This window comes from Chlorocebus sabaeus, chromosome 14, assembly GCF_047675955.1.
Source record: "Chlorocebus sabaeus isolate Y175 chromosome 14, mChlSab1.0.hap1, whole genome shotgun sequence".
NCBI lineage: Eukaryota > Metazoa > Chordata > Mammalia > Primates > Cercopithecidae > Chlorocebus > Chlorocebus sabaeus.
This window is the reverse complement of record NC_132917.1, coordinates 97,709,777-97,727,284: the sequence shown is the minus strand read 5'-3', so window position 1 is coordinate 97,727,284 and position 17,508 is coordinate 97,709,777. Positions and strand designations below refer to the sequence as shown.

The 17,508-nt window shown below is 50.6% G+C and overlaps 2 protein-coding genes across 2 annotated transcripts in view; one reads left to right on the top strand and one right to left on the bottom strand.

Annotated features, from left to right (window-relative positions):
* The window catches only part of SNRNP200 (small nuclear ribonucleoprotein U5 subunit 200), a 31,154-nt gene extending 22,153 nt beyond the window's left edge, over positions 1–9,001 (top strand). Inside the window, exons 34-45 of the mRNA XM_008007969.3 lie at positions 73–224; positions 2,113–2,221; positions 4,016–4,124; positions 4,713–4,902; positions 5,000–5,164; positions 5,355–5,476; positions 5,762–5,905; positions 5,997–6,173; positions 6,475–6,635; positions 6,731–6,812; positions 8,389–8,481; positions 8,583–9,001. Coding sequence (XP_008006160.1) covers positions 73–224; positions 2,113–2,221; positions 4,016–4,124; positions 4,713–4,902; positions 5,000–5,164; positions 5,355–5,476; positions 5,762–5,905; positions 5,997–6,173; positions 6,475–6,635; positions 6,731–6,812; positions 8,389–8,481; positions 8,583–8,726 — 1,648 coding nt within the window. The 3' untranslated portion in view covers positions 8,727–9,001. The remainder of the gene's footprint in view (positions 1–72; positions 225–2,112; positions 2,222–4,015; positions 4,125–4,712; positions 4,903–4,999; positions 5,165–5,354; positions 5,477–5,761; positions 5,906–5,996; positions 6,174–6,474; positions 6,636–6,730; positions 6,813–8,388; positions 8,482–8,582) is intronic.
* A 1,875-nt stretch (positions 9,002–10,876) lies between these two features.
* CIAO1 (cytosolic iron-sulfur assembly component 1) lies at positions 10,877–17,506 on the bottom strand. Its single transcript, XM_008007968.3, has 7 exons — positions 17,157–17,506; positions 16,197–16,345; positions 15,930–16,041; positions 15,739–15,827; positions 14,996–15,197; positions 14,334–14,421; positions 10,877–12,562 (listed from the first exon to the last, which is right to left on the bottom strand). The coding sequence occupies exons 1-7, from the start codon at positions 17,293–17,295 to the stop codon at positions 12,322–12,324; spliced, it is 1,020 nt and encodes a 339-aa protein (XP_008006159.2). The 5' UTR covers positions 17,296–17,506; the 3' UTR covers positions 10,877–12,321.
* Positions 17,507–17,508: the final 2 nt, after the last annotated feature.

The window sequence follows — 17,508 nt, the reverse complement described above, 5'->3', positions numbered from 1 at the left end:
TTCTGCACAGCTGGCAGGATGTCTGCCAGGAATTGGACCACTCTGAGCTGAGCCATTGCCTGTGCCGCCCAGGTTCTTGCACTGCACCGAGAAGGATCTGATTCCGTACCTGGAGAAGCTAAGTGACAGCACGCTCAAGGAAACGCTGCTGAATGGGGTGGGCTACCTGCATGAGGGGCTGAGCCCCATGGAGCGGCGCCTAGTGGAGCAGCTCTTCAGCTCAGGTCAGTCAGGCCACGGAAGGGGCACAGCAAGGGTACCAAGTGGTGGTGGTAAACTTGACGGGTGCGGGTGGCAGTGTTTCTGTACAGCATACTAGACCTTTTCAGAATACTGTTTAGGACTCTTAGCTGTTAACTCATTTGATCCTCCCAAGAACCTCATGAGGCAGGTGAGACAAACACTGTCCCTACTTGCCAGGTGAGAAAACAGGCAGACACGTTGGGCTGTGCTATCTCAGACAGGTGAGAAAACAGGCAGACACGTCGGGCTGTGCTATCTCAGACAGGTGAGAAAACAGGCAGACACGTCGGGCTGTGCTATCTCAGACAGGTGGGAAAACAGGCAGACACGTCGGGCTATGCTATCTCAGACAGGTGAGAAAACAGGCAGAAACGTCGGGCTGTACTATCTCAGGTGGGAAAACAGGCAGACACGTCGGGCTGTGCTATCTCAGGTGGGAAAACAGGCAGACACGTCGGGCTGTGCTATCTCAGGTGGGAAAACAGGCAGACACGTCGGGCTGTACTATCTCAGGTGAGAAAACAGGCAGACACGTCGGGCTGTGCTATCTCAGACAGGTGAGAAAACAGGCAGACACGTCGGGCTGTACTATCTCAGACAGGTGAGAAAACAGGCAGACACGTCGGGCTGTGCTATCTCAGACAGGTGGGAAAACAGGCAGACACGTCGGGCTGTGCTATCTCAGACAGGTGGGAAAACAGGCAGACACGTCGGGCTGTGCTATCTCAGGTGAGAAAACAGGCAGACACGTCGGGCTGTGCTATCTCAGACAGGTGGGAAAACAGGCAGACACGTCGGGCTGTGCTATCTCAGGTGAGAAAACAGGCAGACACATCAGGCTGTGCTATTTCAGAACCCGGTTTTCTAGAGTCCAGGACCTTTGGCCACTAGACTGCTGATTCTCCATGGATTAGTTCACTCTTGCATTGCTATAAATACTTGAGACTGGGTCATTTATAAAGAGAGGAGGTGTAATCGACCCACAGTTCTTCTGCAGGCTGTACGTGAAGCACAGTGGCATCTGCTTCTGGGAATGCCTCAGGGAAGGCCAGGGGGAAGCAGGCATCTCACATGGCAGAAGCCAGGACCGAGAGAGTGGGTGGGGAGGTGCTGCACACTTTTCAACAACCAGATCTTGTGAGAACTCACTCGCTAGACAGTATCAAGGGCGGGTTGTGCTAAACCATTCATGAGAACTCCACCCCCGTGGGCCAGTTATCTCCCACCAGGCCCCTCCTCCAACACTGGGGACTATGGTTCGATGAGATTTGGTGGAGACACAGATCCAAATCATCTTACCAAGATCGTTAGACTTTAGCGATTAGCACACAGGAGAGCTCTGATTCTCCCTTGGGTACACTCTTGCTGGCCACTGTCCCTTGTTGACCTGTGGCATTTTGTGCAAAAATTTACCTTTTAACACTGCTTAATGGAGCCTCACTGGAGATCCTCCTACCAGAATCACTTCCTGTCACTCTTTGGCCCTTGAGTCTGCCTGTTTGGGGGCATGCTTAGAGTGATCTCCGGTTTGCTGGCGTGGCTGAGCCAGCCCGTGGCTGCCTGAGTGTTAGCGCTTTCTGGTCAGAGGAGCAGTCCATCAGCAGTAGTTATGCCTTGGTGTTCTTGGGCTTTGGGTTCTGTTCTATATGACTTGTTTTCTCCTGGATAGTCCCAGAGCAAGGCACCAGCAGCGTGGAGCTCTCTCATAGCAGTGTGTCAGCCCTCATTCATGTTAGACCTTGTTCCTAGCCAGCCTTGCTGTGAGTTCTGAAACGTAGCACATGGTAAGCCACGGCCTGCCCATGAGGTGGTGAACCTGCTTCACCCAGAGACCCCGTCCTCAGCCTTCCTCTCCCCTCTGCTGCTCAGGGGCTATCCAGGTGGTGGTGGCTTCTCGGAGTCTCTGCTGGGGCATGAACGTGGCTGCCCACCTGGTAATCATCATGGACACCCAGTACTACAATGGCAAGATCCACGCGTGAGTACAACTGGTCTGTGTTAGCCCAGACCTCCTTCCCAAAATGAGTGTGAATCTGCAGATACACAGAAAGCAAGCTAGGATGAAGGAAGGTGTTAGGGAAGTTAACAGCTGAGACGCCACCAGAGCCAAGTGTTTGGGGGTTTTGTGTCTCAATACCTAGGCTCACATTTGTTTTTTAGTCATTGTGCTTCCACATTCAGCAGTTGGGAGAGGTAGGAAGTTAGAGCCAGGAGGAATGTTTGACATCATGTCATTAACCTCAAACATCTTGTAGATTAGGAAAAGTGATTTGGTCAAGGTCGTACACCTATATAGTGACAAGAAGCTGGAAGAGTGCTGAGCGCGGTGGCTGACGCCTGTAATCCCAACACTTTGGGAGGCTGAGGCAGGCGGATCACTTGAGGTCAGGAGTTCCAGACCAGCCTGGCCAACATGGTGAAACCCCGTCTCTACTAAAAGTATAAAAATCAGCTGAGCGTGGTGGCACGCGCTTGTGCTTCCAGCTACTCAGGAGGCTGAGGCAGGAGAATCAGCTGAACCTGGGAGGCAGAGATTGCAGTGAGCCAAGATCGTGCCATTGCACTCTAGCCTGGGCAACAGAGTGAGATTCCATCTCAAAAAAATAAAAAAAGGCCAGGTGTGGTGACATGCGCCTGTAATCCCAGCTACCTGGGAGGCTGAGCAGGAGAATCACTTGAACCCGGGAGGCGGAGGTTGCAGTGAGCCGAGATCGCACCACTGCACTCCAGTCTGAGCAACAGAGCGCGACTCCATCTCAAAAAAAAAAAAAAAAAAAAAAAAGGAAGAGTCAATCATTCTCAGAAAAACATCTGCATTTTTTTTTTTTTTTTTTTTGGAGACAATCTTGTTCTGTCATTTAGGCTGGAATGCAGTGGTGTGATCTCGGCCCACTACAGCCTCTGCCTCTCAGGCTCAAGCAATCATCCTGCTTCAGTCTCCCAAGTAGCTGGGACTACCAGCATGTGCTGCCACTCTCAGCTAATTTTTGCTTTTTTTTTTTTTTTTTGTGTATAGATGGGTTTTCACTGTGTTGCCCAGGCTGGTCTTGAACTCCTGAGCTCAAATGATTCACCCACCCAAAGTGCTGGATTATAGGCATGAGTTATGGTGCCTGGCCCAATGCTTAATAACTTTTTCCCGAAATGCGGATTAGTTTGAATTTTATTTACGGGTTCATTTTTAATGTTTGAGCCTGCTTCTAGGTTGGGTTAAAGTCAGGTGACTTGATGACTCATGAAATGCACAGCTCTGAAGTTTGGAAAGTGTGGCGGTGCGCACCTGTAGTCCCACCTGCTCTGGAGGCTGACGTGAGAGGATCCCTTGAGCCTGGGAGGTCAAGGCTGCAGTGAGCCGTGGCTGTGCCACTGCACTCCAGCATGGACAGTAGAGCAGGATGCTCTATCAAAAAACAAATAAAAAAATTAAAAAATAATTTTTTTAATTAAAGGAGAAAAGTTTGGGAAGTTTGACTTACATATTAGATCCTCGAATAGGGAGTTATTTTGGTTTTGGCATTAGATAGTTTTGTAGCTTGGTTCATGGCACTTGAGCAGCAAATTCATGGCCCTTACACTGAATGCTAAAATGATGTACAGGCCAGCCAGTGAAGCCGGTTCTAAGTGCAGAGATTCATAAACAGAGTCGTGCTGTGATTTGACCACGCCTCCCCGTTTTTACATTTTACTGTTACTTGGCGAAGGGAGTCGGGCCTCCTGAGCATGGTCTCCGTGTTGAGGCGGCTTTTCCTTCTTTCCCTGCGTCTGTCACCAGCTATGTGGATTACCCCATCTACGACGTGCTTCAGATGGTGGGTCACGCCAACCGCCCTTTGCAGGACGATGAGGGACGCTGCGTCATCATGTGTCAGGGCTCCAAGAAGGTCAGTCCTGGACTCATGCAGCCTCTTGGATCCGGAGCCTTAGAATGGATTCTTTAATCCTTCTTTTGATAGATGTCCTCAGTAATTTTAGTCTTAACTTCTGCCTCTCTTATTAACACAATTCTTTGTAGCGAGCCTGCCTCAGTAATTTTAGTCTCTTAACTTCTGCCTCTCTCATTAACACAGTTCTTTGTGGCGAGCCTGGCCTCTCTCATTAACACAGTTCTTTGTGGCGAGCCTGGCCTCTCTCATTAACACAGTTCTTTGTGGCGAGCCTGCCACCCGTTTGGAATTGTGCTGCCTTTTGCTTTTGCTGCTGCCGTTGGCTCCACGTGGTGAGGGCTTCGCCCGCTGGTTGGTTCCCTCCTTCCTCACTGGGCTGCCCACTGCTCTGCCCTCGTGACTTGCTGTGCCTCTGTTCCCACTGCGTATTGTCGCCAGTGACGCACTTTCTAAACGTGTGGCTTCTTCCATTTTGGTATTAGTTAGGTCTCACATGGGGACCATGCCCTGTTGATTTGCCCTTGGCCCTTTCTGACCATGTTGTCACTCATTCTTTATTAATGCTTCTCCTTCTCCAACCCACAGGATTTCTTCAAGAAGTTCTTATATGAGCCATTGCCAGTGGAGTCTCACCTGGACCACTGTATGCATGACCACTTCAATGCTGAGATCGTCACCAAGACCATTGAGAACAAGCAGGACGCTGTGGACTACCTCACCTGGACCTTTCTGTACCGCCGCATGACACAGAACCCCAATTACTACAACCTGCAGGGTCAGTGGGCTTGGGAGCACACGTGATTCTTTGGTGGTTCTCCCAGCCTTTGCTGGGCATCTTCTCAAGGCTCCCTACTCACCTCTCACCTCCATAGGTATCTCCCATCGTCACTTGTCCGACCACTTGTCAGAGCTGGTGGAGCAGACCCTGAGTGACCTGGAGCAGTCCAAGTGCATCAGCATCGAGGACGAGATGGATGTGGCACCTCTGAACCTGGGCATGATTGCTGCCTACTATTACATCAACTACACCACCATTGGTGAGGCCCGGCACGGCCTGTGTCCTGTCTGTAGGAGCCTTCTTACACAGGGGTCAGGAGCCCACTGGGATGAGAGGTCTGCCCGTGTCTGTCAGCGGGATGACACTGCAGGGGAGAGCAGGGGAGCCCAGGCAGTTCTGCTCCTTCTCCGCCTGCTTTCGGCTTCTCTCAAATGTCCGTTTTCTGTCAGAGCTCTTCAGCATGTCCCTCAATGCCAAGACCAAGGTGCGAGGGCTTATCGAGATCATCTCCAATGCAGCAGAGTATGAGAACATTCCCATCCGGCACCATGAAGACAACCTCCTGAGGCAGGTGAGGACGGCAGCTTCAGGAGAACATCCTGGGAACAACAAACTCTGCCTGTGTGCCCAGAGCACATGGCATCCCTGCCACCAACACCCCCATACACATCCCCCGACCCCCACCATATGTCCTCCCCTCCATACCTCGCTCACAACCCATCTCCATCCCACTGCCACCCACGTGCCTCGGGGTGTTGAAGGGCTGTGTGAGCCTGGGCCACGTGGGGCTTTGGCCTGAGCCCGTCTCAGGCAGGGTCACCTGTTCATCACCAACTATTTTTCTTCCACTTTGTAGTTGGCTCAGAAGGTCCCCCACAAGCTGAATAACCCTAAGTTCAATGATCCGCACGTCAAGACCAACCTGCTGCTGCAGGCTCACCTGTCCCGCATGCAGCTGAGTGCTGAGTTGCAGTCAGATACGGAGGAAATCCTTAGTAAGGTAGAGTGTGGGTGTGGGGCAGAGGGGCCAGTGGTGCTCCAGACATCTCAGCTCCAACCCCACCCACTTTGGTACGCCTTTTCGTGCTCAGGCAATCCGGCTTATCCAGGCCTGTGTGGATGTCCTCTCCAGCAATGGGTGGCTCAGCCCTGCTCTGGCAGCCATGGAACTGGCCCAGATGGTCACCCAAGCCATGTGGTCCAAGGACTCATACCTGAAGCAGCTGCCACACTTCACCTCTGAGCATATCAAACGCTGCACAGACAAGGTGAGCCGGGTCAGCCTCGAGGGCCAGGTGGGTGAGCCTGAGCGCCTAGTGTTGTGGACCGAGGGTGGGTTGCGGGAGGTGGGCCTCAGTGAGTGAGACTCAGTGAGTGAGTGATGGTTCCTCTGAAGGGGCTCCCTGTTGAGATGCTAGAGAGGCTGCCAGCTGTGGGCCGTGTTCTTTCTGCGACTGTGTCTCTAGATGACTTGATGGTGTAGGTGGTAAAATTACCAGCTCTTGGCGCCTGTGTCATTTGCTGTTGGCCTGTGTTCTCTCTTTCCTGACATCTGAATACTCACTGCAGGGAGTGGAGAGTGTTTTCGACATCATGGAGATGGAGGATGAAGAACGGAGCGCGTTGCTCCAGCTGACTGACAGCCAGATCGCAGATGTGGCCCGCTTTTGTAACCGCTACCCTAACATCGAGCTGTCTTATGAGGTGGTGGATAAGGACAGCATCCGCAGGTGAGCCAGAGGTGGCACCTGGTGGACACAGCACGATAGTGTGCTGTGAGCCCACTGCCACATCACTGATGTGCGCCCCTCCTCTCCCCCTGCAGTGGCGGGCCAGTTGTGGTGCTGGTGCAGCTGGAGCGAGAGGAGGAAGTCACAGGCCCTGTCATTGCGCCCCTCTTCCCACAGGTGCGTCCTGGTAGCTGGCTTAGCCAGGTGTCAACTCCCCTATCCACTGGCTAGGTGCATGGTACAAGGGCACACTGTCCCTGAGGGAGGGAAACTTTAGACTGATAATGAGCTCACAAGGCTGAGAATTAATCTTGAGGCTATGGGGTTTTTTTTTTTTTCTTTTCTTTCCTGTTTATTTCTGCTTAAACAATTTAGGGCCGGGCACAGTTGGCTCACACCTGTAATTCCAGCATTTTGGGAGGCCAAGGCGGGCAGATCATGAGGGCAGGAGTTCGAGACTAGCCTGGCCAACATTGTGAAACCTCATCTCTACTAAAAATACAAAAATTAGCCGCACCTGATGGTGGGCACCTGTAGTCCCAGCTACTCGGGAGGCTGAGGCAGGAGAATCACTTGAACCGGGAGGTGGAGGCTGCAGCGAGCCGAGGTTGCCCCACTGCACACCAGCCTAGGCAACAATGTGAGACTTTGTCTCAAAAAAAAAAAAAAAGATTTAGATGACTGGTCATTGTTAAACCCGTCAGTCGTCAGTCGTGCAGCATTTCCATCTCTCTGGCTGTTTAAGACGCATTTGTCTTTAACTCCCGTGGCTCCAGGACACTTGGGCTTTCCTGGTTGTTTCTTCTTTTTTCTCACTGCCACTTACTGTGCTTCTGGGTGCTTGGTGTTTTACCAGCAGAAAGAAATTCTGGTTCTCTTTATATGGGAGAAGAATTGAAGGTTGACAGCAGAAACCAGATCCTGTCAGGTGCAATTCACAGGCTCTGAGTAACGAGTGCTTTTAACTAGGACTCCTGGTCTTTGTGACAGTGGGGCAGCCAGTAGACAGGGCTGCAAGGCCTGCTGGGGATCATTTCTGTGCACATTCAGCTCTGGGTTAAACTTTTTCTCATCTGGCAGATACGCCCTGTACTTAAAAGTATCTCTAAGGAACCCAAAGCTACCAGGCCCCAAAGACTAGACCTCTAATAGTAGTACCTTGGACTTAGCGGCAGGTACTAAGCGGGAGAAGGTACCTTGGCACAAGGAAATGAGCCAGAACCAACAAATGAGTTCATCTACTTACTTAAATAATTAAGCCTGTTTGAGACAACTTTTGACAGTATTAAAATGTTGTATCTAATTGTATTTCGGGAAGAAACTTTGGAAAGCTGATTTTTATTTCTTTTGTAACCGTAACCATTTTCTTTTTTTTTTTTTTTTTTTTTTTTTTTTTTTTTTTTTTGAGACGGAGTCTCGCTCTGTCGCCCAGGCTGGAGTGCAGTGGCGCGATCTCGGCTCACTGCAAGCTCCGCCTCCCGGGTTCACGCCATTCTCCTGCCTCAGCCTCCCGAGTAGCTGGGACTACAGGCGCCCGCCACTGCGCCCGGCTAATTTTTTTTCTATTTTTTAGTAGAGACGGGGTTTCACCATGGTCTCGATCTCCTGACCTTGTGATCCGCCCGCCTCGGCCTCCCAAAGTGCTGGGATTACAGGCGTGAGCCACCGCGCCCGGCCAACCGTAACCATTTTCATGGCTGCCTATGGCCATCAAGTTTTGCATGCTGAAATTCTTGGTTTTGGATCACTGCAGAAACGTGAAGAGGGCTGGTGGGTGGTGATTGGAGATGCCAAGTCCAATAGTCTCATCTCCATCAAGAGGCTGACCCTCCAGCAGAAGGCCAAGGTGAGTGTGTCCACTGGCGCCAGCATTTGTTCCGGCGTGGGGGAAGGGTAAGAATGCTTCCTGTGTCCATGCTCATAATGATTTCTGCCTGCTCTTTCTAGGTGAAGTTAGACTTTGTGGCCCCAGCCACTGGCGCCCACAACTACACTCTGTACTTCATGAGTGACGCTTACATGGGATGTGACCAGGAGTACAAATTCAGCGTGGATGTGAAAGAAGCTGAGACGGATAGTGATTCAGATTGAGTCCTGAGGCATTTACTCTTGGGTAAAGGAGCCTGAATTAGCAATGTGTACCTTGTAGGGATCCTGGTTGTGGGGACCAGGTCTGTGGGCCTGAGGTCTGGCCAGCCAGGGCTGGTGCTGTCCCTGCCCACCTCCACTTCCTTTTCCCTTGCTCACTCTGGATCCAGTGATAGCAGGTGTCACGGGTGAAGCATAAATCATATATAGCATTTTCAGGCCTGTTCCTGGTAGTTCTTTTGAGTTTGATATTCTAATAAAATAATTTGTAGAAACCATTTGTCTTTGCAGTGATTTCAAATTAAAAGTTTTCTTTCTCCAACCTGAGGGCATGGCCAAAAAGATCTGGTTTTTTTTTAGCCAGAAACGTGCTTGTAATGAGTACTTCTGGAGGACAGACCTGCTCATTAGGCATGCTGTCCCCTGTAGCCTTGTGAGTCAGCCTGGAGGAGGGAACATCCGACTGTGGCCTGGCCCCAGTGGTACCCACACATCAGCACGACCACAGGAACCAACACTGAGCCTCGGAAGCTAGATCACAGGTTAGGCGTTTCTCTAGATGGGTGTTCTGAAATGTGCAGTGTCTGCTCCTGGGAGGCAGCACCAGAAAGGGCACTGAAATGTACCAGCTGGATGTGCCCCAGTCTTAATAAACAGGTTTTCTAATCAGATCTTCTGACTGTCTCCAAATTCTTACCTTCTGTTCTTTAGACTAAATGCACACAAAACTGAAAGACGATTCTGAGGGGCAGTTTCCTCAGGGTAGCAGTTTTCAAATGATTGGGTGGTAGGACCTCTTTACGTTACTAAAAACTAACAATCTCAAAGAGCTTTTTTCTTTTTAAATAACAAATTTATTTTTCACAGTTCTGGAGGTTGCCCCAAAAAGCTTTTCTTCTAGGTTAATGCACTTTTAAATCATGTTAACTTTTTTTTTTTTTTAATACAGACAGGGTTTAGCCATGTTGCCCAGGCTGATTTTGAATTCCTGAGCTCAAGTGGTCTGCCCACCTCAGCCTCCCAGAAGTGCTGGGATTACAGGCATGAGCCACCATGCCCAGTCCATGTTAACATTTTTTGTGAAGAATAACTTCCAAAACAATCCAACAAGAAGAGTGGCGTTTTACAATATCTTTAGTCTCTTGTTATAAGAAGAAACGGTTGAATTCTTACAGCTGCTTCTACATCCAAACTGGTTTTCATTGCAGTAAGCTGACTCCACACAGACGCGCAGGTGGAAGACAGGTTCTAAACAGCCCCTTCAGCGAATTGTGGCTGTTCTCTGACGCCAAGACTACAAGTGATACTTTTTTTTTTTTTGAAATGGAGTCTCACAGTGCCGCCCAGGCTGGAGTGCAGTGGCACGATCTGGGCTCACTGCAGCCTCCACCTCCTGGGTTCACGCGATTCTCCTGCCTCAGCCTCCCGAGTAGCTGGGACTACAAGGGGTCTGCCACCACGCCCGGCTAATTTTTGTAATTTTAGTAGAGATGGGCTTTCACCGTATTGGCCAGGCTGGTCTTGAACTCCTGACTTTGTGACCCACCCACCTCGGCCTCCCAAAGTGCTGGGATTACAGGCGTGAGCCACCGCGCCTGGCTTACTACAAGTGATAGTTTCTTAAAGGCAATGTGGACTCTGAAAACTTAATGCACTCTTATATTGTTAATACATTAAAATCCACTGGCCTTACACTTTGGAATGAATCTTGGAGCCATGCATGATTTGGTAACATCACGTACTGGTTTTGGAAAACTGGTTCATTGAATTCTTCCAGATGAAATGCATTTCATTATACAAATCACATGGGTTAATATCCCCAACAATAAAGCTCATGGTAGAGTACAGATTTCCAGAAATTCTAATTTTTGCTTGAAAGCTTTCTTTTATCATTGGCAGCACTATCAGTTGTTTCCCTTGAAGTGAGAGGCTCATTCCATTCATTTTCCAGAAAATGTCAGCCAAATATTCAAGTGTAAATACCATAATCTGCTAGTTCTTTCAACTCTAAAGGGCATGCCTTGAACACAGCCAATTCAGCTTGCAACTCAATGGTACCACTGCTTTTCCTCAAGGCGTCCATATTCAGTGCACACCAGAGGGGCTTTATGCATGCTGTCAGTCGTCTCAGAGTAAGTGTTCTCAAGGTCAACTTCTTTTTTTTTTTTTTTTCCTGAGACAGGGTTTCGCTCCTTGCCCAGGCTGGAGTGCAATGGTGTGATCCTGGCTCACTGCAACCTCCACCTACTGGCTTCAAGTGATTCTCTTGCCTCAGCCTCCTAAGTAGCTGGAATTACAGGCATGCACCACCACGCCCAGTTAATTTTGTATTTTTAGTAGAGACGGGGTTTCTCCATGTTAGGCTGGTCTCGAACTCCTGACCTCAGGTGATCCACCCACCTCAGCCTCCCAAAGCGCTGGGATTACAGGCGTGAGCCACAGCGCTGGCTAGGTCAACATTTAGTATAGTTAATCACTGTTATTTGTTCTAACAAGGACATGTCAAAACTATCAGAAGTTTGCTGCCACCACCTTCGTTCACGCCGCAGTGCCAACAGTTGACCTCACAGATCCTCCCTGAAAGGGTCTTGGGACTCCCAGGATCTGCAGACCACATTCTTCAAGAACCACTACTCTAGGTATCGCCCCACTGTCTTTCTAAAATCTAAGGTCACGGCTTAAACTTGGGGGAAGGCTGTAGCTTTGGAGACCACTGTCACGTTAGAACCCATTTAGAACTGTCAAGAGACGACTTGAGTGAGCCTGAAAACTGCCTGCCAACGGCAGTGTTTCTCAACTGGTCTTCATCGCCAGTCCCCTAGGGAGCCGCCTTCCTGATCACTCCCAGCCGTGAAAATGGAATGTCACAGCCACACTGCATGTGCTGTGGGCCTTACGAGGGCCACAAACTGATTTTTTTTTATCCCTACTGAAGAACCAATTTGCATCCCTTTGAGAATATAGGGCTTGTGGCCAGTAATAACTCTCCCTTTTCTTGTCTTTCCCCATTTTTTCCTATCCCCCGTTGCCATCACAGCTTAACAGTGCAGGAGTATATGAGGGTTTCTAAGGGAAAGCAGAGGTGCCCCTCACTCAGACCTACATTCAGAAAAAAATTTCCTTCAGTATTGATTGAATGTCTTAAATGCAAAGATTTACACAAACTGGGAAGGCAGGACCTATTTCAAACAAGGATTCACCATGGAATTGTTTTATGAATATCCTTATAAAATAGGACTTGGGATGCAGATGGATTATTTAAGTCTTACAACTTCAGAAAGGCCTGAGACACACACCCCCTCCTACTATATATAGTGATTATAAATAGTATATTTACCTCCAAAAAATTTAACTGTGCCCTAATGCAAGAAAAATGTGGAATAACAAGGTACTGATGTTCTGTAGCTCTTTACTGAAGGCCTCACGTCAAAGGAGGGGAAGAGGAGCAATTCTGTGGCTCCATACTTCTACCCAGGTCTGAAGAGAAGTGAGCCAAGTTAAATGAAGGTCAAAGATGCTCCTCCTGGTCCTCTCAGGGGCCGGGAAAGTCTTACGGCGTTTTCTGGGGAGTCATTACTCTGTCCGAAGTCGAGGTAGCTCAGAGGCCTTCAGGCTGCTGGTACTTCCAGAAGGCCACCTCCCCATCATCACTGCAGGAGGCCAGCAGCCCTGGCTCCTTGGGGTTCCAGGCCACACAGTTGACATCCTGGGAATGGGCCTGATGCAAGTGGGCTGTCAGGGAGAAGGTGGGCTGTTGTGGATCCGAGGTGGGATCCTCCTGAAACACGCGGATTGCGTCGTCCCCACAAGCTGTAGCCAGAGCCCCTGTCAGCTGACACCTGGGAGGAAAGTGACATCAGTGGGTATACCTGACTGATTAGGCCAGACTTGGTCCATGGTTCCTCGCCTGTTCTCTTCCCTAACTTCAGGCCACAGCTAAAAACCTCTTATTAAAATGTTTCCTTAACTAATAAGGAGTCACAAACATCACCCACTTACAACCGCAGATGCTGCAATCTAGTTTTTTCCCCTACTATGATTACCCTAAAAAACAACATGCAATTATGAACTGTACTTTTCTCACTTGGCATAAGCAGTTTCCCACGTCATAAAGTTTTTTTTTTTTGAGATGGCTCACTGCAACCTCTGCCTCCCAGGTTCAAGCGATTCTCCTGCCTCAGCCTCCCAAGTAGCTGGGACTACAGGCATGCGCCACCATGTCCGGCTAAGTTTTGTATTTTCAGTAGAGACAGGGTTTCATCACATTGGCCAGGCTGGTCTCAAACTCTGACCTCAAGTGATCCACCCACCTCAGCCTCCCAAAGTGCTGGGATGACAGGCATGAGTCACTGGACCCAGCCATCATAAAGTATTTATTTATTTTTTTTAGATGGAGTCTTGCTCTATCACTAGGCTGGAGTGCAGTGGCGCAATCTCGGCTCACTGCAACCTCTGCCTCCCAGGTTCAAGCGATTCTCCTGCCTCAGCCTCCTAGTAGTTGGGATTACAGGCGTGCACCACCATGCCCAGCTAATTTTTGTATTTTTAGTAGAGACAGGGTTTCACCACATTGGTCAGGCTGGTCTTGAACTCCTGACATCATGATTCACCCACCTCGGCCTCCCAAAGTGTTGGGATTACAGGCATGAGCCACTGCTCCCCGCCCCATCATAAAGTATTCTTAACCCCTTTCTTTAAACAGTGATATAACAAGGTAAGTTCTACCATAATTTACTTAAGTTCACTTTTGTTGAATAGGTGATTCCCAAATGTTTGCTAATATAAAGCAAGCTTGAGGACTCAGTTTTTTTCACTGTTCTGGATTATTTCCTAGGGATCAATTCTCAGGGCCAAAAGTACCCTGTGACCTACTCTCCAATATGAATGGTGCAGTTTTTCCAGCTTCTGCAAGGGCAGAGTCAGCGTTACCCATAAAAACCCCAGCCACTGCTGGGTGCGGTGGCTCACGCCTGTAATCCCAGCACTTTGGGAGGCCAAGGCGGGTGGATCACGAGGTCAGGAGATCGAGACCATCCTGGCTAACACGGTGAAACCCTGTCTCTACTAAAATATACAAAAAATTAGCCAGGCGTGGTGGCGGGCGCTTGTAATCCCAGCTACTCGGGAGGCTGAGGCAGGAGAATGGCATGAACCCAGGAGGCGGAGCTTGCAGTGAGCCAAGATCGTGCCACTGCACTCCAGCCTGGGGTGCAGACTGAGACTCCGTCTCAAAATAAATAAATAAATAAACAAACAAACAAACAAACAACCCAGTCATGAATGAATGAATGAATGAATGAATAAATAAATAAATAAATAAATAACAACCCAGTCATGAATGCACAGATTCGATAACTTCTGGACGGCACAAGCTATGTGAACCCCGAGTACTGGTGCTGCCCTCACAGCCTGGGACTGTTCCCTGCTCCTGTGAATGCCAGCCCAGCCAGCTGTAAAGCAGCATGCTAGAGTCAGGCCTGACAAGGAACGGGGGTGGCTGCCCTCGATTCCTAAGCACTCCCCCAGGGTTGCAGAGGACGGCATGGGGCATGCCTTCTCTAAAATCCCTGCTTTATGGGGATGGGATGGGGGTGGGGGATGGAGTCTTACCAAGCAATGTCATAAATGGTCCTTGAGTGGAAGCCCGACAAAGTACAGATACATTTCCAACTGGGGTCAGAGCCGCTGCATGCCACCCCTGCAAGACAGATTCCTCTTACACTTAAGACGTTCCCATGTCCTGGGCGCCTCAAAGGCGCCTTCCCTCACCCTCATCTTCAACTGATTATGAGTCCACGTCTCCATTCCTGTACCCATCCCCGCTGATCTGCCTTACACACTCCGGACACACTGGCCTTTCTCAAGCAGAATTCCGAGAAGGAAACGTCCCTGTTCTGTTGCCACCCACCAGCCAACCCAACCCACTTTATTCCTCTCCAAACCCTAGATGTCCTATGCCCCATTTAAATGAATTACCACGCCTCACTAAGTCTGAGCATTCCCGCCATTGTTATCTTTACTCACGCTGTGGAGTTTTCACTTGGAATTCTCAGGTGAAATTCTCATGTTAAAAGCCTACATACCCTTTCAAATTCAGATGCAACGGCCCCTGTTCCACAAAGCTTTCCTGATTGTTCCAGTACTCTATCCTGGGCCCTCTTGTGGCACATCTTACCTTTTACCCCCATTTGCTCCGACTCATGTATGTGTCTTAGCAGACTGTGAACCCCTTGAGAGAGGGGTCTTCTTTAGCTCTACTAATGGACCCTCACCTTGTTCATTGCCCGGTAGATACTGACGCCAGATGCGCACAGTGCGGTCATCACTACAAGACGCCAGGCGCTGGCCACTCGGGTCAAAGGCCAAGCTCCACACAGTGGATTCATGGCCCTCAAGGGTGGCACAGCATACCCAGTCATCCTCTTCCTCCCGGTACAGCTTCACTGTGTCATCGTAGCTGGCAGAAGCTAAGAGCTGGGGAAGAGGGAAAGGAGACCCACCTTGTGTCTGTGTGGCCCAGGAAGTGCAGCACAGGTCAGTCCCAGGGATCTGCTTTTATGTTTTTATTTTATTTTATTATTTATTTGAGACGAAGTTTCGCTCTTGTTGCCCAGGCTGGAGTGCAATAGCACGATCTCGGCTCACTGTAACCCCCGTCTCCCAGGTTCAAGCAATTCTCCTGCCCCAGTCTCCTGAGTAGCTGGGATTACAGGCGTGCACCACCACGTCCAGCTAATTTTGTATTTTTAGTAGAGACGGAGTTTCACCAAGTTGGCCAGGCTAGTCTTGAATTCCTGACCTCAGATGATCCACCCACCGTGGCCTCCCAAAGTGCTGAGATTATAGGTGTGAGCCATTGCGCCCAGCCGGATCTGTTTTTATAAAGGGACTAATGTTTTTTGTTCACAGATAGAGGTCCCTGTAAAAGCTAGATTAAGGCTGAAAAGCAGAGGAAGGCTGGGCACAAGCCTGCACACCAGAGCTCTTCCCACAAGAGACCCTGCCTGCCTCTTACCTCCTGACTTGGGTGCCACACCACATGCTTGACATCCTGTGTGTGGGAGTTGAGAACACTGACACATTCATACTCATCCTCTTCATCAACTGTGGGAGAGAAAAAGAAGGGAACCCAAGAGCCGACCCTGTCACGGACACGGAGCGGGATGTCAGGTGGTTCCCAATCCACCTGGAGGGACCTGGACTCACCTTCCCAGACCCAAACACTCTTATCTCGGCTGCAAGTGGCCAGGAGGTTGCCAGATGGGGCCCAAGCCACTGACTTGACCTCATTTTCATGGCCCTCGAGAGTGGTTACACACTGTGAAAGGAGAAGGAAAATGAGAATTAACAGCAGCTAACACCGCTAAGGCCCTTCCCATGGGTACAGCCCAATTGGCGCAGGTTGGCTCAGGTTCCTGAACCAGCCCTGGGGAGGAAACAGGCAATAATTCTGGTCCCAACCAGCCTGGGTACCTCAAAGTCATCCTGGTTCTTCTTCCAAATGCAAGTGGTAGCATCAAAGCTGGCAGAGGCCAGGTAATTACCGCAGGGGGACCAGGCCACCTTCCGCACGGTGCGCTGGTGGCCTTCAGAAAGGACAGACTTGCAGATCCAGCTGTCACCTAAAGGCGGAGCGCAGGCCAGGCTCTGGAGCTGGGTGCAGCACCATGAAGCCATTCGATATTGGGGGCTAGCACTGGAGTCAGGCAAGTGGGGGAAAGCTCACAGCTTTTACAAAGATGCAACTGACTCTACTTCCTCGGGAGGCTTTTTTTTTTTTTTTTTTTTGAGACCGAGTTTTTGCTCTGATGCCCAGGCTAGAGTGCGATGGCACAATCCTGGCTCACTGCAACCTTCGCCTCCTGGGTTCAAGGGATTCTCCTGCCTCAGCCTCCAGAGTAGCTGGGGTTACAGGTGCCCGCCACCACGCCCAGCTAATTTTGTATTTGTAGTAGAGACGGGGTTTCACCATGTTGTCCAGGCTGGTCTCGACCTCTTGACCTCAGGTGATCTACCCGCCTGTGCTTCCCAGACTGCTAGGATTACAGGGGTGAGCCACCGCGCCCAGCCTCTGGAGGCATCTTTCTAAAACAAATCTGATCTAAAATTGCTACTGGTTCCCCAATGCCCTCGGGATAAAATGTGACAATCCAGTCGCAAGTTACTCTGAAAGCCACTTTCCTAACACCTTTCTTTTCCCATTTTCCTGCCTCAGCAGCTACCACAATTCCCTCCACATTTCAGCTTGTCTGCTGACGTTTCTCCTCCCAGCAGTCGCAGACTTCTTTGCCTACAAAGCCCTTCTCGGGGTGGCTAACATCCGACTCTCCCTCCGCCAGGAACAGGGTCAGCCTCCCCCGCAGGCTGCGCACCCGCACTACGCGCAAGCGGAGCCCTCAGCGCCGAGGGCCGCGCAGCCAGGCTGGGCCTTACCCTCCGTGCCCCAGATGCGGATTCTCCGGTCGCCGCCGCACGAGGCCAGCAGGGTCCCCGCGGGGTTCCAAGCCAGGAACCAGCAGCGGGAGTCCGGGTGCGCCGGGACACGGCCCAGCAGCACCAGCGAGTCCTTCATGGCGGCCGGACGCACGGGCAGGTGGGGGCGGGAAGCGTCCGCGGCGCCCACAGCGGGTCTCACAGCGCGCGTCTGCGTACCGCCCACTCCAGGCTTCCGCCGCCGACACACGCTCCCGCTTCCGCCGGAGGACCTGGGTCGCCCCGGGAACTCAGCTGCCCGCTGCTGCGGCCGCGATACCCTCTGGGAGTAGTAGTCGCTCCCCTCACTTCG

Coding starts and splice junctions, on each gene's coding strand:
- CIAO1 (XM_008007968.3), bottom strand. CDS start 17,295: ATGAAGGACTCGCTGGTGCTGCTGGGCCGTGTCCCGGCGCACCCGGAC. Junction 14,422..14,995: donor TCTACCGGGCAATGAACAAG/GTGAGGGTCCAT, acceptor TCTGTCTTGCAG/GGGTGGCATGCAGCGGCTCT. Junction 12,563..14,333: donor ACCATTTATGACATTGCTTG/GTAAGACTCCAT, acceptor CTTTCCTCCCAG/GTGTCAGCTGACAGGGGCTC.